Here is a 27,695-nt window from a genome sequence, read left to right as displayed (position 1 = left end):
GCTGGGGGGCGTGGTTGGCAGGTGGAGCCAGGAATGGGTGAAGGGATATAAGGGAAGTTTTCTCACAAGGTGGCGTGGTGAGTTAGGAGCATGGAGGAGAGAGTGAGCACAATGGAAGGAGGAAGAGTGAGCGAGAGGAAGGAGGGAAAGAGCAACAAGTGAGGAGGAGGTGAGGAGGGTGAAGTCTTTAGGAAGGTGGAGGCAGGAAGAAGCAGCCGGGAGTCAGAAAGGTTGAGCAGGCCTGCAAGTGCATTGAGAGGGAGTGAGGGTGAGGTATACCCCCCTCCTTCCATGAAGCGAGGCCCTGCACCATCCCTGACGGCTTTCTGGAATCAGAGTCAGGTGCACTGGTGTACAGCACCACTGCGCCTGCAGAGGAACCTGACAATGAGATCTCCTGTCCTTGACTGAGGAGCAAATCAAATGACATTCATAAGTATATAAGATGTTCCTGGGAAAGTACAGTCCCCACCTAAAAACTGTCAACTCAGCTCCGGTGGAATTCACTAACAAACCATCCCTTTTGTACAGCACTAGAACATGTTTTGCATTTGCTTTCACACACCCCAGCAGCTATCAATCAAGGTACTCAAACCTTTTGTCAAACCCAGGAACTGACCATTGGAGGCTTTGTTCTAACGGCTAGGTGGGCTCTTCCAGCTCAGGGCACATTTTACCTATAAAGGTAGAGCCCTGGCCTCATTCAAATTGTGCATGCTTCCTGAGTCCAAGTGCAGCTCCCTTAGAGTCACTTCCCTAAGCCTCTCTCTCATCGTACACGCTTCCGGATCCATAAGCGCTCTTCCTTTGAGGCTTGCCCAAGCCTCTTGCTCTCTTGGCCGAGGACGCTGGCTGTTCGAAGCTACTCCCTTCTCCTGCTGACTGGACCCCTCTTCAGGATAGGTAGATATATTTGCTCCCTCTTTCTCTATTCCCAATTTCTGACTACGCTTCTTAGGACTCTGTGTGTGTAATTATTTTTACCCCGTTATCCTGCGTGTATGTGAATGTCATTTTGTTCTTAATAAAAGTTATTGTTGGACCTTAAGAACCAGCCTCATTTGCTACTTTGGGAAGGGACCTGGTAGAAACTGGTGATAGATCCCTGCGGTTACCGGCCTCTTGCGTAGCCATTCTCCTTGCTAGCTGATTCCCCCACAAATCATTTTATTGCACGGAGACCAGTTCCGGTAACAACCGGCTTAGCCTGATTATGCTGTATTGGCGTAAACCTTGCTTTTTTGTCAATTTCCCAAGTCCAAACCACACATCCCAAGGTTGAACTTGTAAGGAATTCTGAATCCCCTTAACCGAACACTATTCCTTCTTTCCTTTCCCTTGACAACCTCCTTATTGTCAATTTTTCTTTCTCTCCTTCTCACCCACCAGCTAAGCTACCTGTATCTGCCCACCCCCCTGTGGTCAGCTTTCCCTCCATCCCTCCGCCAGGCACAATTCTGATGTGCCAGCCCAGCTGCTGGAAATACCCAAAATACCCCTCAAAAGTTTTTGAGAGCCTAAGCTCCCTTTTCCAGACAACAAATGGTCTAGCCTCATGCATTCTGCAGGCAATAGGAACAACTCATCCGACAATATTGTCAGCCTTTCGCAGCGCACTCTCAGCCCACTGGAGGAATCTGTTCTTTCACATCGACTATTTATCCTTCTGCACCACAAGATCTGCTCAGATGATACAGTGCTGGGGTGACTCGGAAGCCTTTTTCGCTGTCGGCATCTGAAGGAGCCTCAGAATAGAACATGGCTGGACACGCAGCATCTTCACAAAGGAACAACTCCAAATCCATTGCTGACCAACTCGCATCTCTTCTGCCTCTTAATAGACAACACACTGCCCACCAATTGCCACCCACCCATTGCCACAGGAAGCAAGACTTCACATAGTCCCTCCCCACCCATCAGTCACAATGCCAGATTGGTTCTCTACATAAAATGCTTTTGCTGCAGCATCCAAACTGATGGGATTAAGAAACACCAATATCTCACATGTAGATGGACTGCAAGCCATCAGGAATACTATCCCAGACAAAACCACAGCACACCTCGCCACTGAACTTTGCCACTTCGAACTCACTCACAATTACTTCAAATTTCATGACAGCTTATATCTACAGGTTAACAGCACAGCCATGGGTATGCGCACGGCACCACAATATGCTAACATATTCATGGCGGACTTGGAGCAACGCTTCCTCAGCTCCCATCCTCTGAAATTACTCCTGTACTTAAGATTTTTGTATGACATCTTCATCATTTGGACCCATGGGAAGGAACCCCTTGAGAGATTTCATCAGGACTTCAACAACTTTCACCCTAATATCAACCTGAGCCTGGACCACTCTACACAACAGGTACACTTCATGGACACCACTGTACAACTACATAATGGACAGATAAATACCACCTTATATCAGAAACCCACAGACCGATACTCTTATCTACATGCCTCCAGGTACCATCCTAAACATACCCCTCGGTCGATTGTCTATAGCCAAGCCTTACTTTACAATTGTATCTGCTCCAATGCTCTTGATTGGGACTCCCACTTAAGAGATTTACAACAAACTGTTTTGGGGCTACAGTACCCACCTAATGAAGTGAGGAAAAAAATCGACAGGGCCAGACTAGTACCCAGAAACAGCCTGCTCCAGGACAAACCAGTAGCACCTTTAAGACTAACCAACTTTATTGTAGCATAAGCTTTCGAGAATCACAGTTCTCTTCGTCAGATGCATGGAGGGCAAGAAGAAACTGGTCAGATATAGAGGAGGAGAGGGGAGGGAGGAGTAGATGCAAACAGCTGCTTCTGATATGGAGATCAGTTTGCTTCTGTTAAGGAAGTCAGTTACTTCTGATAATGAGATAACTATTCATAGTCCCTATTCAGTCCCAGTCTAACTGAGTCAAATTTACATATGAATTCCAATTCAGCAGCTTCCCCTTGGATTTTGTTTTTGAAACATATTATCAGTGAGCTACAACCCATCCTGGAAAATGATACCTCTCTCTCAGAAGCCCTGGATGGAAGACCTCTCCTTGCCTACAGACAGCCCCCCAACCTTAAACGACTTCTCACCTACAACCATGAATCAGCCAGCAGAGTCACCAGCACAGGTACCAGGCCCTGCAACAGACCCAGATGCCAGCTCTGCCCCTATATCTACCCAGGGAATACAATTACAGGACCCAATGGCATCAACTACACTGTCTCTGGCTCTTACAGCTGCTCATCCTCCAATCTGATATATGCCCTCATGTGCCAACTATGTCCTTCTGCTCTGTACATTGGACAAACCAGTCAAGCTCTACGCAAAAGAATAAATGGACACAAATCTGACATTAAAAATGGCAACATCCAGAAACCAGTGGGAGAATACTTCAATCTACCAGGACATTCCATCAAAGACTTAAAGGTCACTGTAGTTCAACAGAAGCCTTTCAAAAACAGAATCCAGCGGTTATTCTATACAGTATTAAGTAATCGTTATTATGTGATAGATAAGAATAGAAATTAATTAATTAATTATGTTGCTGGCAGATAGGGGTGTAATTGAGAATTAATAGAATTAAAATTCATGAATACAAGAAGGGGGGGAATGAGAAGTAGCATATAGAATATAGATTAAATTGATTGACTTATGCTGAAGGTATTTTTGGTTATAGCGATATTTAGAAATGTGCAGAACATGGGTTAAATTGATTGACTTATGTCGAATGTATATTGTGTTCATAGGTATATTTAGAAATGTGTAGAACACGAGTCAAATTGATTGACTTTATGTTATAAAGATAAGAGATATAAGAGGAAGTAAAGAGTAACATATAGAGTATAAGTTAAATTGGTTGACTTATAAATGTATTCATCACTTATGAGTACTCAAGTTATGTATAGGGAGGGATAAATTGTTTGTCCCATATTGATGACATTAGAATGAATAAGTTAGAGTACAGGATATTGAGAATATTACCAGTATTATTACTATTGAATAACATGCCAGGAATGTATTAGTTAGTTGATAAGTGAAGGGAAATTGACTTAGCACTGTGTTATAATAGACTAGCTTAGAAGAGTGTGAAAGTATATGTTTAATTGATAAAATAAGTTGAAATGAATAGGGGAAGAATAGACAAAGGGTTGGAAAACTGTTGGAAGTCAACAAACGGGGGGGAAAGGGAGGGGGTTAGAACTGGAATATTAAAGTAATTTGATTGTTATAAATGACAAAATATTTCTAATTCCAATAAAAAATTTAAAAAAAAAGAGAGAGAATCGAGTTCTCTTCGTCAGATGCATGGTCAGTTTCTGTACCCATGCATCTGACGAAGAGAACTGTGATTCTCGAAAGCTTATGCTACAATAAAATTGGTTAGTGTTAAAGGTGCTACTGGACTCTTTTTGATTTTGCTACCACAGACTAATACGGCTAACTCCTCTGCATCATTTGATAGCTCTGTGAGACTACCTCGAAGGGACGTTGTTATATTTATGTCTGTATTTTGGACTTTGAATTATGGGTATATGATTGTACTTTGTAAATAATTGTGTATAGCACATTTTGCCACTGAGCTCTCTAAAGAAAAAGTAACTTTTGTTAATTACAGAATCTTAGTCTGTTATTTATAGCAGCAAGTGCTGTTGTTGGGTGAATTATTCAGATGCTAGCAGGCAAAATACTGGCTTGCGGGAAGGTCTCTTATATTGGGAGACCCGGCAAACCTGGGCCCAGCCCAGAACAATTAGTTAGGGTACCTTCTGTTTGTTGGCTTATATTGCATTTTGTTTATGTTGGTGATTTTGGTAAGCACGTGTGATAGGAAGAGCCCAGAAATGTACCCCAGAGGCACAGCAGCTAGTGCAAGGAAAGGATAAGATCCGACGGGGAGACGGTTAGAAGAAGTTAGGTTTTGAAGACTGAAGAGTCAAAAGTTTGGCTTTGAAGGCTAGGAGAGAAGGTGTGAATTAACAAGATCTGTGCATTAACAAAAGCGTGCAATAAAGATCTGAGAAGATGTGAGAACAAAAAAAAAACACAGAATCCAGTGGGAAGCTGCTGAATTGGAATTCATATGTACATTTGACTCCATCAGGCTTGGATTGAATAGGGACTATGAATGGTTATCTCATTATCAGAAGTAACTGATTTCATTATCAGAAGCCAACTGATCCCATTATCAGAAGCCACTGATTGCATCTACTTCCCCCTCCCCTCTCCACCTATATATCTGACCAGTTTCTTCTTACCCTCCGTGCATCTGACAAAGAGAACTGTGATTCTCGAAAGCTTATGCTACATTAACATTGTTAGTCTTAAAGGTGCTACTGGACTCTTTTCTATTTTGCTACTACAGACTAACACGGCTAACTCCTCTGGACTTATCTCACTACAGATGCAAATTTCTGCTCTAATCAAGTTGCATTGTACTTTTATATCCTGATGCTATCCCTTGTATGTATGTATGCATGCATGCATGCATGCAAGCAAGCAAGCAAGCAAGCAAGCAAGCAAGCAAGCAAGCAAGCAAGCAAGCAAGCAAGCAAGCAAGCAAACAGGTATCTGAAGAAGGGAGCTTTGACTTTCAAAAGCGTACACTCTAATCTTATTGGTCTGTAAGGTCCACTGGACTCTCATCCTGCTGTTCTGCAGATAAATACAGCTACCCCCTTAAAACTATTTCAATACAATTCAAGGTTTTCTTTTAAAAAGTTCCTGTTCTATCTCTGTGTGCTTCCTAAATTAACACTAGAAAACACATTAGGCGTTCTGCAACAAAAGTGAGGAATTCCCTTCCGTCATGTTGTGGTGACCTACCTTTCCAAGACATCCTGGTGCATGGTTAGAGGTTTTTCCTGGCCCCTGGCTCTTGCTGCAGAAATTATCATTCAATACTGACTGTACCTGCTAACAGGCATTTTTTCCCTTTCCCTTTTCATTTGATTTCTGTCTCTGTTTTCCATCTGCAGATGTGAAGGACATGGTGATTGAGAAGGAACCAGAAAGGGTGATTGGAGAAAGAGATGAAGATCTGCAGGTAGCAGTGAAATCTGGGGTTCAAGTGGTATTCAAGAAGGAGCGGAGAAGCGAAACAAAAGCAAAACAGAAGCAGAGGAAGGAATTGGTTGCCCATCAGAGCCGGAAGATGCCTACGGTTGCAGCCCAAGAGGAAATACAGAAGATAAAGAGAAGGCTTACAGGTGCAGTGATTGTGAAAGGATTGAGCTACACACTCAGAGTTAAAAAATATCAGAACATTACGATATGCTGGAAAAGATATAAATATTTGGAGTGTGGAAAGACCTTTCAGAATAGCAAGCTAGCAAAACAACAGAGGATACCCATGGGGGAGAAGCCATATAAATGCTTGGAATGTGGGAAGAGCTTCTCTCAAAATGGTGGCCTAACTAGTCATCAAAAGGTTCACACAGGGGAGAAGCCATATAAATGCTTGAAGTGTGGGAAGAGCTTCTCTCTGAACGGCAACCTAAAAAGACATAGCAAGATTCACACAGGGGAGAAGCCATATAAATGCTTGGAGTGTTGGAAGAGCTTCTCTCAGAATGGCCACCTAACTAGTCATCAAAAGGTTCACACAGGGGAGAAGCCATATAAATGCTTGGAGTGTGGGAAGAGCTTCTCTCTGAACAGCTGCCTAACTAGACATCAAAAGGTTCACACAGGGGAGAAGCCATATAAATGCTTGGAGTGTGGAATTAGCTTCTTTCTGAATAGCAAGCTAGCTAAACATCAGAGGATGCACACAGGGCACAAGCTGTATAAATGCTTGGAATGTGGGAAGAGCTTCTCTCAGAATGGCAACCTAACTAGACATCAAAAGGTTCACACGGGGGAGAAGCCATATAAATGCTTGGAATGTGGGAAAAGCTTCTCTGAAAATGGCACCCTAACTAAACATCACAGGATTCACACAGGAGAGAAGCCATATAAATGTTTGGAGTGTGGGAAGTGTTTCTCTCAGCGTGGTAACCTAATCACCCATGAAAAGTTTCACATGGAGGAGAAGCCATATAAATGCTTGGAGTGTGGGAAGAGCTTCTGTCTGAACAACCGCCTAAAAATACATCGCAAGATTCACACAGGAGAGAAGCCATATAAATGCTTGGAGTGTGGGAAGAGCTTTTCTCAGAATGGCCACCTAAGTAGACATCAAAAGGTTCACACAGGGGAGAAGCCATATAAATGCTTGGACTGTGGGAAAAGCTTCTCTGATAACGGCACCCTAACTAAACATCACAGGAGTCACACAGGACTGAAGCCATATAAATGCTTGGAGTGTGGGAAGAGCTTCTCTCTGAACAGCAGCCTAAAAAGACACTACAACGTTCACACAGGGGAGAAGCCATATAAATACTTACATTGTGGGAAGAGCTTCTCTCTTAATAGCCTCTCCACCTAACTCTACATCAAAAGGCTCACACAGTAGAGAAACCATATAAATGCTTGAAACGTGGAATTGACCAAGAAGAGAAGCACCCCTCGGGTAAAAGTCAAGGCAAAGATGAAGAGTGGAGAACCACCAGCTGAGAGGAGAAAAATACACAATGAATATAGAAATATATTTTTATATCTAATAAAGAGCAATAGTGATAAGGTGCTTGCAGATAATTGCATCTGATGAAGAGAGCTGTGGTTCTCAAAAGCTTATGCTACAATAAAGTTGGTTAGTCTTAAAGGTGCTACTGGACTCTTTATTATTTTGCTACTACAGACTAACACGGCTAACTCCTCTGGATCTATGCAGATAACGTGGATACAATAAAGACAATAAATAAATTACTTTTAATAAATACAGTCAAAGTCCAAATCACAACCCAGATAATGTAAGAATGTCCAAAAAGTCCCAAGTTGCTCATATGCTTGTGTTATTTTTTCTTCTTTTCTTTTTGCATTTATTGTATTTATTGTATCTACATTACCTGCAAGCACTTTATCACTATTGCACTTTATTAGATATAAAAATATTTTTCTATATTCACTGTGTATTTTTCTCCTCTCGGCTGGTGGTTCTCTATCTTTGCCTGAAATGTGGAATTAGCTTCTTTCTGAATGGTTCACTAATTAGACATTAAAAGGTTCTCGCAGGGAGAAGCTATATAAATGCTTAGAATGTGGGAAAATATTTAGTGAGAGTCACAGCCTTAACTTACACCACAAGGTTCACACAGGAGAATAGTCATCCAATCCAAGTTAGTGGGTGGGAAACAACTTAGTGTGTCTGACCTTGCTTAGTGTGTCATGATGTGATTTATGGTAGCTGCTCTGACAAGGAACGTTTTTAGGCCTAGTTTCTCTCTTGTTCTTCATCTCACTTTTCTTTTTGTTAGCATCAAATATATGCATGTGGGACTCCTCTTGTGCAAAATATACGTTTTTTTCCTGTATTCTCTTAAAGCCCCTCATGTTAATGGATCATTCACCGAGGTAGTGAGATTAATTAATGCCTCATATTACCTCTTACAAAATGCTAGAATTTACCAGTGGGAAGAACTTTTGAAAAGTTGTCATATTGTGGCTTAAATTTCTATCCTTCCCCTCAAAGGTCACTAACAGATGTAACTTATCATCTTGAGTGTATCTTAGGGCTACAGTATCCTCTTCCTGGAAATTTTATAAAAAACTTACTAATAAATTTACTAAAAGTTATCAGTAATTTTAGTAAGCTTTCTTCTGTAGGAATTTTGTTCAGATCAGCCTTGCGAAGTTTTGCACATTTAGGCAGACAGAGTCCTGGATATCCCTTCTTTCTCATTTTTCAGTTATAATTTTTGTCAGTTTTATTTTTAAGTGGTTTGCTAGTTTACATTCTTAGTTTAGTTTACAGAAGATTCTCCTCTGTAAAAAATGAATAGGTGTCTCCTGCTTGGACAAGACCACTCACATCTTTGTCCCCTCAGTTGTGTTTGGCTGATGGGATTGGAGAGCATGGAATATATCAAATGCATTTGGTAGTTTTTCTTAGTGCCATGGCAAGATCCTCCCTTCTCTCAGTGCAGTTAATGTGATACAAGGCTCCTGCTGCCTATATCCTACTATATAAAAGAGTAAGCGTGTTCCAGACAACTCACTTCCTACCCTGGTGCGCCACCAGAGGGTGCTGCAGCAGAGGGAAGCCCAGGCAAGGCAGCCTGTCCCTCCAGAGACCGTGCAGTGGCGGGAAATGCAGGCCCGGATCAGGAGTGGAGCAGGTGGCAGTCCCCACCCCCTGCCTTAACCCAGCTGGGATCAGGAGTGGAGCAGGTGGCAATGCCTGCCCCCTGCCTTCACCTGGCTGGTATCAATCATGGAGGAGGCAATGCCCATTTGCCCACTCTCCCCTTTCTAGAGCCCGTTGTATTTTTTCCCATGACAGGCTTTGTTTCTAGTTTTATAATATTTTACCTGTTTCCAGTGCTGGGAAGGGTGATGTATTTCAGGTATAAACCACCTTTATGTATTTTTATCTATACCCTCAAGCAGTTTCCAGTCTTTAAGCACCTCTCTCCATCTCTGACCAAGATGATAATTTTGCATTGTATATCAGCATTGTTACTCCTGCTGGCCCTTCTTTGTGACATCCCTCCCACCTGAATAGGATGTGATGGCTGATGGGTCTTCATTCTCATTTGCATCTGGCAAAGTGAGTTGTGATTCACAGACCCTCCTACTCTGGAAAATATTGTCATTTTTAAAGGTGCTACTCTAATACCCACCAACATGATTACCCACCTGAAAATATTTGCATAACCTTCATAAGTTTAATAGCTATGTGAGAGTGTAATGAGACATCAGAGCTGTTCATTCAATCGGTTATCGCTTTGTGACTGAATCTGTGAATAAACAGACCCATCGATATGTAATATGAAACCACCAAGCTTGATGGACCTACTATGAAACCAATATACTTATTGATACTCTGCAACCGTTATGCATTTGTATTTACAAATAAATTATATTTCTGGTTAAGCCTAATGTGTGTTTCATCCGGAGTACAGGATCCCTTTTTCCCCTCACAGCAACCCCCTATACATTGACTGATCTGTCATACTACCAGCTACATAAATATATTTTATGATTCATCAGTTGATAATTTAGTATAACAAAATTCTGTTCCTTATGATCTTCCTGAATGACCTCCTGTGTCCAGTGAAATTAAATGTTTAATTTGCCAACTAAAGGTTGGGGAGGTCCCGGGGCCAGATGGACTCCCATCTGAATTATCGAAGTAGTATTTAGAATGGTGTAGTCTCTAGAGGTGCGCATTTTCTATGTTAACGGTGGACCATGTGTGCCTATGGCCATTCATGTATTTAATGCAAAATCGGTAGCTCACCTACTATATGGGATCCCTATTTGGGTTAGTACATTTACAATGCAATGTCGCTCTCGTGAGTCTGTGGATCCTGGAGGGGATAGGGCAGCTGGCTGATCCTGAACTGTCAGCTCTGAGTGGGCAGGCGAAGCCTGGCCTGGCTAAGATTCCTCGTCTGGCTGTTCAGCTGCAGTTGGCTGGTGACTGACAGGCGTGGAATTCTGCAGCTCTTCCTCAGAGGGGACAGACCTGTCTCCAGGCTCTGGCTGTTCCACAACACCATCCTCCCCTAGGGCCCCTCTCACCCAATGGTGCAGAAGGTAGTTTCTGCAAGTATGTTCTATAGAACTGATGCACTAGGTCCGGGTCGTAGAGGTTCTCAGTGGGTTCCCAAGAGTGATCTTCGGGTCCATAGCTTTTCCAGTCCACCAAGAACTGCAGCTGACCTCAGCGTCACCTGAAGTCCAAGATTTGGGCTACCTCATACTCTTCATGGCCCTCTACCATGATGGGTGGTGGCAGCACCTTGGGGTGTTGGCGAGGGTGCAGAGCAGCGACAGAGACAAGGAGGGACCGATGTAACACGGGATGTATGCAGAGGGTGGACGGTAGCTGTAACTGGTAGGCCACTGGGTTTATTTGAGCAGTGATCGGATATGTCCCGATGAAGCAAACATCCAATTTCTGGGAGGGCCACTGACTTGGGAGGTGTTCTGTCGATAGCCACACCAGGTCTTTCCTGGCTGGTGCCTATGGTCTGCGTCTTCTTTGTGGGCTGGTTTGGCCTGGTGTTGGTCCTGCAGGATCCTATGCAGAGCTTCTAGTTCCTCCACAAAGTCATTGGCAGAGGGTACCAGTGACATGGGCAGGACTTGACGGAAGAACTGGTGTGGTAGTATCCATAATTTACCATGAACAGGATCTGCTGGATTGAGGTATGCATTAAGTTGTTGTATGCAAACTCGGCCAGAGGGAGCAGAGTAGCCCAGTTGTTCTTCTGGTGGTTAACATAGCACGTTAGGTATTGCTCCAGTGTAGCATTGGTGAGCTCCGTTTGGCTGTCAGATTGGGGGTGATGGGCAGATGAGAGGTGTACTTGGGTGCCCAATAAAATGTGTAGGGCCTGCCAGAAGTGTGAAGTAAACTGGGCCCCTCGATCAGAAATCAGGTGCGCTAGCAAACCGTGGAAACAGGATATGGTACAGGTACAACTAGGCAGTTTCAAGGGCCGTTGGGAGCCCCGAGCATGAGAGGAAGTGGGCCATCTTGGTGAGGAGATCCACCATTACCAAGATGCTTTTATATCTGGTGGAATCGGGAAGGTCCATTTGCCAGTTTGGTGTAGTGAAGCGCAGCGGGACTTTAATCTGGAGAACAAGTTTGATTCCCCACTCCTCCACTTGAAGCCCGCTGGGTGACCTTGGGTCATCACAGCTCTCCAGAGCTGTATTGACCCACACAAAATCCAGAACAAAAAAGCCCCCAAATCCATGTAATACTTTTTATTAGGGCCAGCCAAAATGATTCAAACAAGTCTGCAAGCTTTCCAGCTCACCAGAACTCTTAATCAGACCAGAGGTTACAAAATAATATTTTTAGGAGGAGAGAAAAAACAACAGATTTTTCAGGTCAAGATCTAAAAGCCCAGTTTTGTCAGTCTTTGGCAACAAACTTCTGACTGTGACTGTTCCAGGTGGGCAATTCCTGGGGAAGGCAGGGTTTAGGGATGAGAGAGACTTCAGTGAGGTATAATGCTATATAGAGTCCATCTCCAAAGCAGCTATTTTCTCTCTGTAGTCTGGAGATCAGTTGTTCCATTACTGCACTTCTGTGAAGAAGGAGCAATCCGAAAATGTGTTCTGTGGATGTTTTTGGTCTCCAGTTAACTAAAATATTTTCTTTTTCTTCTTCTCAAAATTAATAATTCCCAAGGGTTTACCCTACATACATTCTAGACAATCCCACTCTGCCTCTCGAAAGCTTACAGTCTGAAAATCTTGTTGGTCTCTAAGGTGCCATTGGATTTTAATCCTGCTAGAACATCACAGTCTGGAGGAGTTAAAAATGACAGTAAGATCCTTGTAAAATGTATCAGCTTGGTTTAGATGATGGCTAATTCCGCACACATTGGATAATGCACTTTCAATGCACTTTATCAGTCGTTTGAGGTGGATTATTTGTTCCGCACACAAAAAAATCTGTTCCAAATGATCTATAAAGAGGATTGGAAGTGCATTATCCAACGTGTGCGGAATCACTTGATGTTAGATGACACGAAGAATGTCACCTCCTGAATCACTTTGAGGGTGTGATGAAAGTAAGGGGGAGGGGGAGTCTTGTCCTTTTGGGGAACTCCCTTAAATAAAGGGTTCACTGGAAAGAACCCAGAAATAGCTACCCCCACCCAGGGAAGCCCTGAGAACATCTAGACCAACCTGCTGAATAAGATGTCCTTCTAGCACAGTACTAGACCAATAAAGTCTATTGCAACCCCTGGAAAATACCTAATAGAAAAGTACGTAGCATCTATGCAACCTCTCTGGAAGAGATTAAGATAAATATCCCAGAGCAATGTACTGTACTAAACAAAGACCCCAAAATGTCTTTATAAAAATAAACTTTTTAAAAAGGGAAAGGGTGTTTGGGTTAAAACAGGGGGCAAAGCAAAATGCAGGGGAAAACACAATATCACCGCATATCGACTTTCAGACAAAAACAATCAAGCCTGTCTAATTTAACTAGTTACATGCGGCCTAGACTGCAGCAGATTCCTCAAAACCTGTGCAGTTCCTTGCAGTAACAGGAGCCTGGCGACAGATGCAAAAAACCCTATAGACATTTATGGATAATGGAATCTGATCTAAGCCAGCCTCCTCTCCGGCTCGCTGATTTAGCCAATCCAACATAAAGCCCCGTCTCTGATGTCAGAGATGAACGTTACCAATCAGAATTTTATCAAAATGATAGTCCCTCCCACCAAGTAGCTGTTAATGACGCCAAACTTACATGACAAACAGTTGGTCCCCCCCAAAACTGGTTTTCTTTTGTCTAAAAAGGATTAAGTTTGGTACGTGGTCTAATGTGGAATGGAAATTAATTGGTTATTCTAATGTAAACCCCAGGGGTACAAGATCCCAGACATTCTAGAAGGCGATGTACTCCTCTATATGTATATGTACTCCTGTATACTACCTGTGTTTTATGTTGTTCAATGTAAGTCCTATAATTATGTTCTGTTTCAGCTAATACCGTATCTTTGTAAACTTATATTCTTTTACCCCATGACATTGTTTATGGAAATGTTCTTGACACTGTATGGAAATGTCTGCCCTTGTCCTTGCCACTGACTATACAAATCTCACACTATGTAATCCGCCTTGAGTCTCAGTGAGAAAGGCAGAATATAAATGACACAAATAAATAAATAAATAAATAAATAAATAAATAAATAAATAAATAAATAAATAAATAAATAAATCTTGAGTTATATTAACGTTTAGGGCTTCTGCTGTAGAGGTAAGAGCAAGATGTAGGTCCAGTAGTACCTTAAAGACCAGATTATGAGCCTTCGAGAGTCAAAGTTCCCTTTATCAGATAGATGGAGTGGGAAAAGGTACGGGACCATTGCAGATAATCAACTGGTACATGGCCTCTTCTTCTGAAGTTGGGGTGTGGTCCAGTGCTGCCTTCGCTGCCGTCGATCTGCTGCCTCTGGTGGTACTGGCTGTCAGTCTCTGCCTCCTGTGCCCTCTCCGTCTGGCTAGGCTGTTGAGCTGCCCCAGAGCCGAGACAAGGGACTGCTGTGGCATCTTTGCTGGGACACTGGCAGTGGCTAGGACCCAGGAGCTGCTGCCTAGCCTGCCTCCTGCTGATGAGGTGTGGCCTGAGCTTTCTGCACCTGGGGCTTCCTCGGCATTCCTGGTCCTTGTTGGTGTCTTTGTAGCCTGTTCCCTCCTTGCTGGGCGAGTGCTAAGAGTGGCAGGGCCAGATGGTGGGGCTGTAAGCTTTGGTTTTGGGGTGCGTGGCTCTGGAAGGGTTCCCAAGTCTGGCCTGGGTGCCGGACAAGAAGGTTCCTCCAACTCCTCTCTAAATTTTGTTTCAAAGAGGGGGCCCATCCACTGCATTCCCACGTCCCTTTTTTCCCCGGCTGTCCCAGTAAAAGGAAGAAAATGAGCAATTTAGATTGCCCTAGGAGGATGCAAGCTTTCAGTTTGTACAGAGCTCTTCACAGTAAAGCCAAGGTCAGCTTGACACCGTACCATTCTAATAAAATTAAAGTTAACGTTACTGACAAACAGCGCCTGCAATCATGCTGAGAATATACGTCTCGTGCCATGAATATCAACCTGCCAACTCGTGTTGCCATTTGGTTTGAAAAATTCCAGCCAAGTCTGACTATGCCTCTGGCCATGCACAAAACGCATTCCTCGGTGGGGAAGATTTATTGATAGGATCTAAAGGGAACAGAGGCAAACAAAGGAACTAAACAAACAAAGGCAAATTTTAAAAAGGCCACAATGTAGAGAAAGCAGGGAGTAGTGATTCTGTTTTAATGATGTGGAAGCTGCCTTCCAGACAAAGTACATTACCCCCAAAGAATATTTCACATTGTGCGAAGCTTGACGTCAATGGAGCTAACTCGCTTCCTCCCCACCTCTGGATGGCATATAAACCAGCTATAATTCCATAAAAATAAAGCCGCCTTGAACATTTAGAAATGGTTAAATACGAAGTTAACTAGAAAGATCATATACAAGAAGATAGAAACATGAACCATCAGTGTTAACGTGGTATCCCTCTGGTTTTTTTTCCCTTATGCAGCACCATACTTGGAAAAAGCACTCACTGTTAAATCACATAGTCCCTTTAAACATCAGGACATGCAATCCTATGCAGAATTACTCCAAACCTAGCAAATTAATTTCAATGGACTTAAACTGAAGTACTACCGTATAGGTTCCTGTATACAAAAATGGTATATTATAAACCTAGATGCTGAAGCACAGTATGTGCTTGGCTTGTTAATGTTTCAAATAATTTTGAAATATTCTGGTTAACCTATCGCAGAAATGGGAGGGGGGACACACAAGGTGTAATAAAACAACAGAAACCACAAAATAATACACAAAGTTTTTATACAGGCCTCCATATACATAAATGTTTGGGGGAGGGGCAGAAACAAAGCAATGGAACATAGTCATCTCCTGAACTAATCTGATTTACTTCATTTATACCCTACCTTTCTGCCCAACGGGGACCCAAAGCAATTTATCCCTTCCCCACTTTATCCTCACAACAGCCCTGTGAGGTAGGCTAGGCTGAGAATGGTCCAAGATCACCAAGCAAGCTTCCATAGCAGAGTGAGGATTCCAAACTGGGTTTTCCAGATCCTAGTGCGACACGTGAATTGCTAACTGGCTCTCACTTTCATTCGAGAATAGCCCCTGTGGTGGGTTCAGAGATTAAAACAAGCTCACTTATTTATAGGGTCATCATCTTCCTTTCCAACTGCAGGCCTCGAATTTTGGCAGCGTTTGGGACGGTGTAGAATATTTCTACCGGCTGCCCGGTAGTTGAGGTACAGAATTTTCTTTCAGGACCTGACAACTGACCCACGCACACCATTAAGAGAGCTCCCCCATTTGTCCCAAGGCAGCGTAAGACTGTGATCCGGAATAAAGGTACCAGTGAGTTGCTGGTCTGACAGCCCAGCAGGCATCTGACAGAGCCTTTGGTGGCTTTAAGAAAGACTGCCCTTTTACACACATAAAGCGGCCTCCTACTGAATGAGACCAACAGTCCATCAAGGACAGTATTGTCGACTCGGACTGGCAGTAGCTCTCCGGAACCACAGGTCAAGGTTTTTCACATCACCTTCTCCCTCATCCTTTCAACTGGACTGAACCCTGAATCTTTTGTGCCAAGAAGAATCTCTTCCATTGAGCCACAGCTCCTCCCCGACCTCAAAGCCATTTCTCAAACCAACAACACCGGGAGAGTACTGGTACATATGCCAAAAACTTGTCAGCCCTAGGAACGGGGAGAAACTGGGAACTCTGATACGCCTGGATTCAAGGCACTTAACATGCTTCTTCAAATTGTCTCCAAATTACCGCCAAAGTGAAGACGGGAACAAAGTGATTGCACCACGTTTAGTAAAACCAGCAGGGCAGAGAATTCAAAACCATTTTTGAAATCTCTAATGCCAATCCCGCCCCCCTGCCCCAACCACCTCCAAAAAGAAGTCCTGCAAGGATTAGTCCTTGATGAAAGTTCAACTAAGTTCTCAAGAATACTGGAATTAAACAATAAATGAGCAAGTAAAAAACATGACAACATTGTTTTAATTTTTTTAAAAAAACTCTCACACAGAGCGGACACCAAGGAGAGAGTGAAAGACACTTTAAAATACAAGATTTGAAGGAGCTCCTCAACTCTAATGGCAGAGTCCATGATAAAGTCTTGTCGGCTTGCAAGTCATGCCCAAGAAAGAAAGCGGGTTCAACAGAAGCAAAACGTAACTCAAGTATCCAGTTGTTTGAGAGTCCTTTCAACATCCCCACAATTTATAACCTTCATGTTAGAGACGGTGAAGAGCCACACAGCTTCCATGATGCATAAAGATCCGTTTTACTACCTCTTAACTGAGCAATTAGATGTGAAAATGGAGAATACACAACACTGTTAAAAACAAGGAGAAATAAGGCCCCCATGTTGATACTAATGGCATTTAGAACCTACCCAACTAAATTGCAAATATAAGAGTTAAGACTACTTCCCATTATGTAAGAACAGACCTGCTGCATCTAAAACACATTTCCTACAAGGATCTTGGAGCAGACTCCAGGAAGCTTATTTGCAGGCAGGAGAACAGTAGCTTGCGAATGCTGCTTGTGCCTAAAATCAGAAGGTATACTGTTACTCAACATGGAGGTTCATGCAGCTTAATATACGGAATTCATTGCAAGATCTGGCCACAGACACTGTCTCAGGTGAACAGGCAAGGTCGTCTATTGCTATGAGTCTTGCTAGTTAAGTAGAATCTCCATGTTTGGAGGGGCTGAACTTCTGAATAGCAGTTGCTGGCAGACAATTGCACTATCGCCCCGTTTGGAGGCTTTCTAGAGGCATCTGGGCTGGCCAAGGCTGGAGGCGAGTTACGGGACTGGCACTGTGTTCCAGCATGGCTCCTTTTGTGTCCATAGACACATGGTTTAACATGGAATGCACGTTTCATGTTCACCAAAAAGGCAAGAATTTATAGTCTCTGTCTGTGAGAATTTTATGTTCAGATGCATAAAATGGATATAAAAGTCTGATGGATTCAAAACCAAGTGATGATATTTGTTGAGCAATTTTGTATGAAAATCTGTGCTCCAGCGAAGTTCTGTCCAGGCTCGGAGCATTTTTAGGATTTAAAAGATTGTCTGTGTTTTGTTTTTTATACCCTGCCCTTCCTCAGTCCAGGATGGAAAACGTTGTCCTCCTCAATCTGACCTTCAGCATTCATGGCTGAGTAATCTGAACCCAGGTCTCTTTCTGTCCTAATCCAACACACCAACCATTATGCCGCATTGGTTCAGGTCCTGCTTAGTGTGCATTCTTTGGTGCGAACTAAGGTTTATCCTCTGAGCAAAACTCTTCTCATACACCAAGGATTTGTATGGCTTCTCCCCTGTGTGAAGTCCCTGATGACTTCTAAGGCTCCCACCTTGAGAAAAACTCATGCTACTATCGGAGCATGGATACGGGTTTTCTCCTGTGCTGATTCTTCGGTGTCTAGTTAGGTCTGAGTTCTTGTTGATGCTTTTTCCACACGCCAAGCATTTATAAGGCTCCTCTCCCACATGCAGTCTCTCACGATCTTTAAAGCTCGATTTGTAACAAAAATCCATGCTGCAGTCCGAGCACCGATATGGTTTCTCTCCCGTGTGGATTCTTTTGTGCCTTGTAAGGTCGGAATTCTTAATGAAGCTCTTTCCACACTCTAAGCATTTATACGGGTTCTCTCCTGTGTGGATCCTCTGATGGGAAGTAAAATCGGTTTTGTCTCTAAAACGCCTTCCACACTGTAAGCATGGATATGGTTTCTGCCCAGTGTGAATTCCTTGATGCCTAATCAGTTTATCCCTCTGACCAAACCTCTTGCTGCATTCTGAGCACTGGAATGGTTTCTCCCCTGTATGCACTCCTTGGTGTCTAATAAGGTTGGCCTTCTGACAAAAGCTCTTTCCACACTCTGAGCACTGGAATGGTTTTTCCTCCTTGTGAATTCTCCAGTGTGCATAAAGGCTTGATTTCCAACGGAAGCTTTTCCCACACACAGGGCACATACTAATTTCCTTCCCTGTGCTTGTTTTTCCTGGGGTTGCGATTTCACAAACCTCGCCATCCTGAGAAACAGTAGATTCATCCCCTCTTTCTTGTTTTATTTCCATTTTCATTCTGTGCTGTTCCATCTCTTCACACCTGCCTCTTCCTGACATCTCCCTGAGCGGCTCTCCCTCATTCCATCTTTCTGAGAGAAACCAGTGAGATCCAGAGGGAGAGACAGAGCCTGAGAACAAAGAACAAACTTATTTAGCTGTTATTCTGACAATTTAAAAAAAAAATGGTTCAACTAACATCTCACCACAGAAGTATCCCTGGTTATATAAAACAAATGCAAATCCACCTTTTCAATAAGTCTTATCCCCATTCATGAACCCCAGTTCAAACACAAGTAATTTAGTGTTTTGTTCTTGATTATAACATAAAGACCACCCGTACCTGACCAATACGGCCATCCTTGAAGGCCTTGCTTCAGGTGCCCCCCACCCAATCTGAAGTTAGATGGATGACAACACAAGGAAGAGCCTTCTTTGTTGTGGCCATCAAAATCACTGGATTCCCTCCTCAGGGAGATTCACCTGTCCCCTTCCATTGCTGTCTTCTGCCAGCAGGTGAACACTTTTTTGTTTTGTCTGTGTCACTACTTTATTTTCTTGTGTCAGAAATCCAAAGATGCCCACAGGTTGGGGACCTCTGGTCTAACACATACTTTCTGGATGAATATTTGTCAGAGATGCTTTAGGCTGATCCTGCACTGGGCAGGGGGTTGGACTAGATGGTCTGGATGGCCCCTTCCAACTCTATGATTCTGCACCCTGAGAAGTTCAGGTATATTGGCTGTCTTCTGAAATACCTAACACCTCTAAAATCTTTCCTAGCAACTAGTTTATTCCAAGCACTGCTTCTTCCTTCCAACTAACCAGACGGTAGAGGTGGATTAGCCATTAAGGACACCCGGAAAAGTGGAGGCAGACACCCCCCTGGCCCCCAAGTGAGGGGCAGCTGTTGCCTCATGCAGGAAGGGTGCAAGTTGTCATCACCAAATGGCAGGCCTCATCCCACATGGCATGAGGAAGGAGGCGCCCAGCTGGACCACGCGTGGTGTGGCAAAAGACACACCTGGCCGGGCCCCTCACAATGCAAGGCTGGCTGTGCAAGCTCTTTCTCTCTCTTCCCTTGAAGGGGCGGGGGGATCTTTTCCACAATCAATGTTTCCTTCCTGCCAGACAGTGATCCAGGAGGACTAAAATCTTGCATTTTGTTTGGCTAAAAACTCTGCTCACCAGCCTATGAGAGAATAGTTGAGAGCTAAACAGACACTCGCAGAGAATATATGGGTAACTAAGCATTTGAGGTTGCTGGAAATATCAGCAAAGCTTACCCATATGATACCAATCTTCATAGGGAACCCCACGATACCAAGAAGGGTGTTTCACACAAGAATCAGTAAAAAATCTGAGGCCTAGTTTCTAAAGGTTTTGAAAGAACCAGGCCAAACATATAATGGCAGTTGAAGAAAGCAAGACAATATAAAACAAAATTTTCTACTGCTCAAACTCCCAGTTTCTTGTAGACAAAATAAATTAAAGGCAGGAGAATGCATAGCCAGATACATCTGGCAAAGAGCCCCACCCATGCAGCTCCGTGGCGATTCTTCCTTGGGGACCTGGATAAATCGAGCTGCTTCATCTTCCTGCCAGCAGTTGAGATCCAGATTGCGAATCAGAGGTCCTTCTTAAGAAGAAGGAAAAAAACAAATCAGCAATTTCTCACCCTGCACGTAGCAGAAGATATTACTCCCCTTCTACAGTCGCTCCATTGGCTGTCCATCGGTTACCAGGCTCACTTTAAGATATCAACTATCGCATACAAAGCCCTTCCTACCTCCCTCCCTATGCTCTGCCACAGCAACTTCACTCATCTTAACAGGGCCTTCTGCAGGTGCCACCAAGCAAATAGCCAAAATCGATAACTTCTCATATACATGTATTCGCTGTTGTGGCCCCTACCTTATGGAACATCCTGACTGTCAGGCTGTTCCATAAGGTAGTTCCTACCCTCCTGGCTTTCTGCAAACTAGGCAAAACCAAATTATTCTTACACAGATAATGGGGCTGTACTGTAAGAAAATGGTTCCGAGACATGCTTTGGTAAAGGGATAGGGACTACTGCCTGTACTACTGCATACAGCTCATACTGCCTGCTGCTGTAAGTAGAACCCTATTACTTAATTTTTGCATCATTTTAACGCATCATGTTAATACTTATGGCTTTGCTTCAGTTGTGTTTTTCAGATTTCTAGTTGGTTCCAGATTGCTACAATATAAACCCTATTGCATTGTTTATTGGCTGTCCCATCCTGTTGATTGTATTGACTTACTCTGTGTGATCCCGCCTCGAGTCCTAGTAAGAAAGGCGGACTATAAATAACGTAAAACAAAGGAAGTACATAAAGATTCAGAGATATTCTAAGCCCGGGTGTCTTCATGACACCACCTACTTGCACTGCCTCCAAAGAGAAGAACTGCAAGATTGTAATTACGCAACAGATGTTTATGGGGAAGGGGAAATGTTTATTATGGCACAGAAATGTGTGCTGCCCAGCACGTGGTGAAGAAATCCCTGGAATGTAGCAACAGCAAGCAGCACACTTCACAGCCACGAGTGGGCACAGGGAAGGAAAGTACTATCTCCGAGGGGAAGAGGCTTCCTGGACTAACCCAATTCCTTTAAAGGTGAGGCAGGAGGCAGCCTATAATGTCCGGTATTCCTATTTCTCCCACTGGAAAGACAAGCAGGATAAAAATAATTCTAACAAACAAACACCCATCCCATTTTCTATTTATTAGAACATTTCGGTAAAGGTAGTCCCCTGTGCAAGCACCGAGTCATTACTGACCCATGGGGGGACATCGCATCACGACGTTTCCTTGGCAGACTTTTTGCGGGGTGGTTTGCCATTACCTTCCCCAGTCATCTACACTTTACCCCCAGGAAGCTGGGTACTCATTTTACCGACCTCGGAAGGATGGAAGGCTGAGTCAACCTTGAGCCGGCTACCTGAACCTGGCTTTCGCTGGGATCGAACTCAGGTCATGAGCAGAGCTTGGACTGCAGTACTGCAGCTTACCACTCTACGCAACAGGGCTCCATATTAGAACATTTATACCCCACCATTCCCCTTGGCTCAAGGAAGGCCTAGGAGCAATCATTAAGTTGTTCCAAGTTAAAAACCAAATTAAAATTTTAAAACTCTAGATCCCTCCCACTTTCCAAGGTGCCTGCTGCTTAAATCCCATGAAAAGCCCTGGCAAACAAACAATACTTGAATCCCCACCCCACCCAAAAAAGCCCCCAAAGGGAACAAAGTTCAACCCAACAGAGAATTAGGTAACCAAAGGTTAAGAAAAACCAATGCAAAAATAAATAAACATTTGAACTAATACAGAAAGTAAAAAACAAACGTAAATACATAAAATGTCCCAATCTGACTTTCCCCCTTATGCTGAAAAATGAAGAACAGGATAATAAAGGAAGTAAAGTGACTCACTCTCAAATGCCAAGAACAAATTCTGTAATGACCAGATCATACACAATGGTATTGTTCTCTTCTTCATATTTCAACATAAGAAGAAAAGTCAGATGGGGACATCGTAATAAGGTTATTATTTCAATTCTTTGATTTTAAAGTTCTATAGATCATTAAAATGTATATGTATTATTCTCATGAAGGGCCCCCCGCTTAGGGCTGCAGCTCCTCCAGAAGAGACCTCCCAGTCCCACTGGGCTAAAAGAGGGGATGATATGAGAAGATGCAAGAAAAAAAACAACCCTGCCGAGGCAGATCCAAGGGACCCTTACCCAGAGAGGCCACGTTCTGGCAGTTCTCCTCCACGAACTCCCTGTGCAGGGCTCTTTGGTCTGCGTCTAGGAGGGCCCACTCGCCCTCGGTGAAATGCACCGCCACCTGCTCGAAGGCCAGCAGGCTCTGAAAGAGGAATACAGTCACCGATAGGACAGCCATTCTTTCCCTTCTAGTACAATCCTAAAAAGGAACTAAGGAACAGCGACGACATCTTCAGTCTTACCCCACGAGAAGGCCTGTAAGGGCTCCACGCCATGCAATCCTGCACACTGATTTGATTGGGCTTAGCCTGGAGAGACTCCACAGGGGAATGCACAAAGAGCCGTCCCAAGCAAAGTGGAAACGGAGCCACCCGGGCTGTCCCCTGCCCGTCTCCCCCGTGATCCGTTCCTTACCTGATCTGGCTGCACAGCAGATGGTTCCTCCCCATCACAAAGAAGAGACAACCTGATATGCATCGCTAATGCCATTCCATCACCTGTAAGGGACACAAAAGAGAGACGGAACCGCTCTCATCTCGCACACAAATGTTATATATATATATATTTTAATATTCATCGTGTTTCAGTTGCATACGTGGGGGGAAAAAACCCTGCATTCCTACACTGAAAAACAATTTTTCCACTCGATAGTACTGTTACTAGATACTAGCAGGTTAGGCCAGCAGGACTAAATGTAGCTAATCTACAAATGTCTCCTTGGATTCCAGCATCAACCTGATTTACAAACATTTTACATATTATGGATGTTACATTGATGACAATCTATTTGCAGGTAAATCTTGGAGGCGTTGCTTCTTTATGTGGATCAGTTCCTTCAACAAACGCATCCGTTTCACACGTTACAATGATTCTGGTAATGCTGTCTTTTTGGACGTCCCGGTGTTTAACTAGGGGACTATCATTTGTTACAAAAGGGTATTCTAAACCCACCAACAGAAATTCCATTTTTCTTTACATGACTATCCCAGGGGTCCCCAACGTGGTCCCCGTTGGGACCACGGTGCCTGCTGGCAATTTTCCTGGTGGCCACCAAGTGGGAAGGGGCAGGTGGGGCTTTTACCCAGCAGAACTTCTGATTGGCCACTGGAGATTTGATTGGCTGTACAGATTTTTTAAAAATGTTCCTCACAACAATTCTGTAAGGTAGGTTAGGCTGACAGTGTGTGGCTCACCTAAGGCTACTAAGGGATCTTCCGTGACAGAGCAGGGATTCAAACCTGGGCCTCCATACTCTGACCATTATACCACATTTGGACTAAAAGTTGGTCTCAGAAGAGATTCTGACCATAATTTGTTCTGAGTGTTTAAAAGTTAAATAATAATAAATAATAATAATTTGTTCTGAGTGCTTTCATAGAGGATATACATCTTGATTTTGGCCTGGTGAATACATTTTTGACACAACGGAACAAATATTACACAGTGTCTGTGTCGATCAGAAGATGGGCATTACGTCCCTTTAAAATCACTTAGGCCAGCTTCAGTGATCCTGCAGGAGGGGGGAAATTCCACCTAGCAGCCTACATAGTCAGTTTACGCCGTAGTGATCCTGGCAGCTGAAATTATTGCAACCAAGTAAGCACATCTGAATTCGTGTTTAAAAACATGGGGTGGTTTTGTGTGTTGGGGGGGTCTGATTCAACAGAACCAAGTTCTGAAGCCCTTTTTTTAAAAATGAAAAATTCTTACCCCATGTTGTGCATACTCTGAAATTGATCAAGATTCTCCTGCTTGCTGGAGTATTTTATACAGCACAAGTATCCGAAATCAGTCTGTGAGGAGATCCCCTTTTAATTTTTTTTTTTGTAAAGTTTGGCAAGAAGTTTACAATCTGCAATCTTGTGAAATAAAACCTTATACAGGACTACTGCTCGTTCAGTTGATTGCACAGATGTTGTGACAGTCAGTATATACAGAAATTCTTGATCTAAAAAAATATCAAGGACGTAAGAGGAGCCCTGCTGAACTAGACCAGGGGTCCATCTAGTCCAGCATCCCACAGTGGCCAAACAGTTATTCCGGTTTTAGTTTTGATCCTTGTATTTTTGGTTGGTTGCATGTCCTAAACCAACTGCCAATGAATTTTATTAAATAGTCAAGTTATCTAGACAGAACAATTTCAGTCCATCCACTCTCTGTTTCTGCTGCTTTGTACATATAACAACAACAACATTCGAGTTTATACCGCCCTTCAGGACAACTTAATGCCCACTCAGAGCGGTTTACAAAGTATGTCATTATTATCCCCACAACAATCACCCTCTGAGGTGAATGGGACTGAGAGAGCTCTGAGAGAGCTGTGACTGACCCAAGGTCACCTAGCTGGCTTCAAGTGGAGGAGTGAGGAGTCAAACCCAGTTGTCCAGATTACAGTCCTGCCGCTCTTAAGCATTACACCAAACTGGCTCCATGTTTTTATAGAGTAGAAGCAAGCATCACACTCTTGCTGTAGCGCATACGCTCTCTCTCTCTCTCAAACACACAGAGGACAATTTCTAGACAGGACAATTTCAGTTTGTCCGTTCTCTGTTACTGCTGTCTTGCACATATAAAGACTTCATGTTCTTATAGAGTAGAAGCAAGCATGGCACATTCTTTGTCTCACACACACACACAATTACACCAGACCAGAATATATATTGCTTGTGGCCAAAGGCCATCACAGTTAATCAAAAACACAGAAACAGGCATGTTAGGAAAAAACCTATTGAAAACACCTCATGGATCCTTACCCAGTGTGGGGGTCTCACGATTCCCCTCCTGAGAGACCCCATCAAAAAGTAGCCTCTGGCTGGCATCCACAGGAGCTCTCTCTTCTTCAGGGAAACTACTAGCCAGCTCTGCAAATGGCCCCTGCACCTGGAAAAACAAGAAAGACCTCAGGCCAGAAGACGGGGAAAGGAACAGTGCCAGCAAAGAGATGAAGGAAGAGGCGGGACTTCCCTTCCCTTCCTTGGGTGGTTTCTAGAAAAAAGGTGGACAGGGCCTCGGCCCCTCTCAGCTGCCAGGATGACACACACTCACCAGCTGTTCCATCTTCTTGTCCTCTGCCTGGCTGAGGAGGAAGACTTCCGCCAGGGCCACCGCCTGGAAACTGGTCTCCGGCCCGCATTCCCTGATCCAGCCCTCCATCTCCGGGGGCAGGATGGTCAGGAACTGCTCCAGGATCACCAGGTCCAGGATCTGGTTTTTGGTGTGACGCTCTGGCTTCAGCCACTGGCGGCAGAGGTCGTGGAGCTGGTTGCAAACCTCTCGGGGTCCCCTGGCCTCTGGGTAGTGGAAATGCCGAAAACGCAGGCGCTGGGCGTTTGGGCTGCCAGGCCTGCTGCTCAGGATCTTCCGTACCGTTTTCCCCCAGAATTCCCTGCTGCTCCCAGCCTCAACGGCATCACACGGTTTTCCTGCTTGGAGTACCGCTGGGCCTTGCTCTGCCATCTTCAATCTGTGCCCCGAAAAAGTCTCCGGCAGTGCCACCGGACCGCCTTGATCATCTACAAAAGCTGCCCTTCTCAGTGGGGCTCACGAGTCCTGCAAAGCCAACATGTTTTTCTTGTGAGCTAATTATTACTCTGAAACGACTGGAAGGCATCTTACAAACAAAAGCGGGAGACAGCAGTCATATTTGCTTTGTAGAAAAGGCAGCCAAATGCTAAGACTCAGAGGAGAGGTGGAGGCTTTGTTCCGTACTTCAGGCTCACAGCCCGAAGCTACCCTCTGACCTCAAACCACCCCACGCAACACTTCCCCATCCATGCTCCAGTTCTCTCCCTCTCTTCTTTGATCCCTAGCTCCCATAAAACCCGCCTCTGCTTCACTTTTTTCTCCTGCCAGACTTCTGAAGGTGCTGCCCAGCAAATGGGTAAAATTGACAGCTGCCTGGATCTGGGCATTCTCTGCTGTGGCCCCCCACACACCTTGCCTGAGGAAGTCAAGGCGGCTCCCACACTTCTGTCATTCCACAAAACGTGCAAAACAAAATTGTTCAGGTAGGCAGGCATTTGTAGGACCATAGTTAGTATATGTGAAAAGTTAGGCAGATTGCATTCTTTTTTATATCTTATTAAGCCCTCTTCTGTTTATGTGTTTATATTAGTTGTTCCAAAGATACACACACATATAATGCAACATCCAGCGACAGCACTGTGGGATGGGGTTAGGCACATCACATACGTACATATATAGATGTAAGTACATTTATATTTGCATTTTAAGGCTGATTTGACAATGTTTGAGATGTTCGCCACCTTGGGGCCCTGGATTGGATGGAGAACCAGCATAGCAACATTTTCAATAAATACAATATCATACTGGCTTTGAAGCACTGTACTAGTTTCATGCCCTGACCTGGCTAGCCAACGTGAGTCAATCTTGTCAGATCTCAGAAGCTAAGCAAGGTTCTTGGACAGGAGACCTCCAAGGAAGACCAGCGTTGCAGAGGCAGACAATGGTAAACCACCTATGTTAGTCTCTCGCCATGAAACCCCCACCAGGCGTCGCTATAAGTCAACTATGACTTGAGGGCACTCTCCACTACAGTTTCATAAAGCCGCCTTTTTTGTAAATGTTAGTTTCCTAGTATATTTCTGAATTCCTTAAGGAAACTTCTTTAATCGCACCGCCCGCATGCCTGACACTGTTCCCATTGCATCATTTTTAATTGCGCACTCTGCCCTGCGCGTGAGCTCGAAAAGCGGACTAAAAAGGGAACGGGCAGACAACAAACCACTTCGAAAGCGCTTTATAGCGATCATCGTTCCAGCGATGAGAAACACACACCCCGAAGAGGGCAGAGGAACCTCCTGGTATCCTCCTGGTATCTTCCAGAGAAGCAGAGGCGCTCCCGCGGTGCATTTTGTGCGTCCGTCGCACACAGGCCACATCACCCCCTGGGCGGAGGGGGAGACATCCCTGGCTTGCACTTTGGCATCCGCTGCAAATGCCCCCCACGGCCCGCGCGTCCTCCGAGGTCGGGCATCTCCCCGCCCGGGACTTACCGGCCCTTCATTTCCTCGCCCGGCCCCCGCGGCCGCCCTGCACCCAAAAAGGCTCGCGATTCCCCAACTCCGGGCTGGGCCGCTGGGAAAATCAATGCCCCTCCTCCTCCTCCTCCTCCTCCTCCCCCCGCCTGGAATGGGGCGGAGCAGGAAGGCGCCTCGAAAGCGGCCCCTCCTCGT

The 27,695-nt window shown here is 44.3% G+C and overlaps 2 protein-coding genes across 3 annotated transcripts in view; one reads left to right on the top strand and one right to left on the bottom strand.

Annotated features, from left to right (window-relative positions):
- The window catches only part of LOC129327829 (zinc finger protein 420-like), a 60,203-nt gene extending 50,279 nt beyond the window's left edge, over positions 1-9,924 (top strand). Inside the window, exon 8 of the mRNA XM_054976581.1 lies at positions 5,981-9,924. Coding sequence (XP_054832556.1) covers positions 5,981-7,431 — 1,451 coding nt within the window. The 3' untranslated portion in view covers positions 7,432-9,924. The remainder of the gene's footprint in view (positions 1-5,980) is intronic.
- Positions 9,925-15,441: 5,517 nt separating this feature from the next.
- Positions 15,442-27,598, bottom strand: LOC129328713 (zinc finger protein 586-like). 2 transcript variants are annotated; one of them, XM_054977959.1, is made up of 7 exons: positions 27,516-27,598; positions 25,546-26,049; positions 25,254-25,380; positions 22,915-22,997; positions 22,516-22,642; positions 20,287-20,388; positions 15,442-18,880 (listed from the first exon to the last, which is right to left on the bottom strand). In XM_054977959.1, the coding sequence occupies exons 2-7, from the start codon at positions 25,954-25,956 to the stop codon at positions 17,868-17,870; spliced, it is 1,863 nt and encodes a 620-aa protein (XP_054833934.1). In that variant the 5' UTR covers positions 25,957-26,049; positions 27,516-27,598; the 3' UTR covers positions 15,442-17,867. The 2 variants fall into 2 exon arrangements, with proteins under 2 accessions (XP_054833934.1, XP_054833935.1); XM_054977960.1 differs by having other exon boundaries at positions 25,867-26,049.
- Positions 27,599-27,695: the final 97 nt, after the last annotated feature.

This window comes from Eublepharis macularius, chromosome 4, assembly GCF_028583425.1.
Source record: "Eublepharis macularius isolate TG4126 chromosome 4, MPM_Emac_v1.0, whole genome shotgun sequence".
Taxonomy (NCBI): Eukaryota; Metazoa; Chordata; class Lepidosauria; order Squamata; family Eublepharidae; genus Eublepharis; species Eublepharis macularius.
Note: the sequence above shows the minus strand (reverse complement) of the source record. Positions and strands in the feature narration are given on the sequence as shown.

Excerpts from the sequence above, each read along its gene's own strand:
- LOC129328713 (XM_054977959.1), bottom strand. The coding sequence starts at position 25,956 with ATGGCAGAGCAAGGCCCAGCGGTACTCCAAGCAGGAAAACCGTGTGAT. Across the intron at positions 22,998-25,253 it reads TCGTGAGACCCCCACACTGG|GTGATGGAATGGCATTAGCG; the intron begins GTAAGGATCCAT and ends TGTCCCTTACAG. Across the intron at positions 20,389-22,515 it reads CCAGAACGTGGCCTCTCTGG|AAGGACCTCTGATTCGCAAT; the intron begins GTAAGGGTCCCT and ends CTTCTTCTTAAG.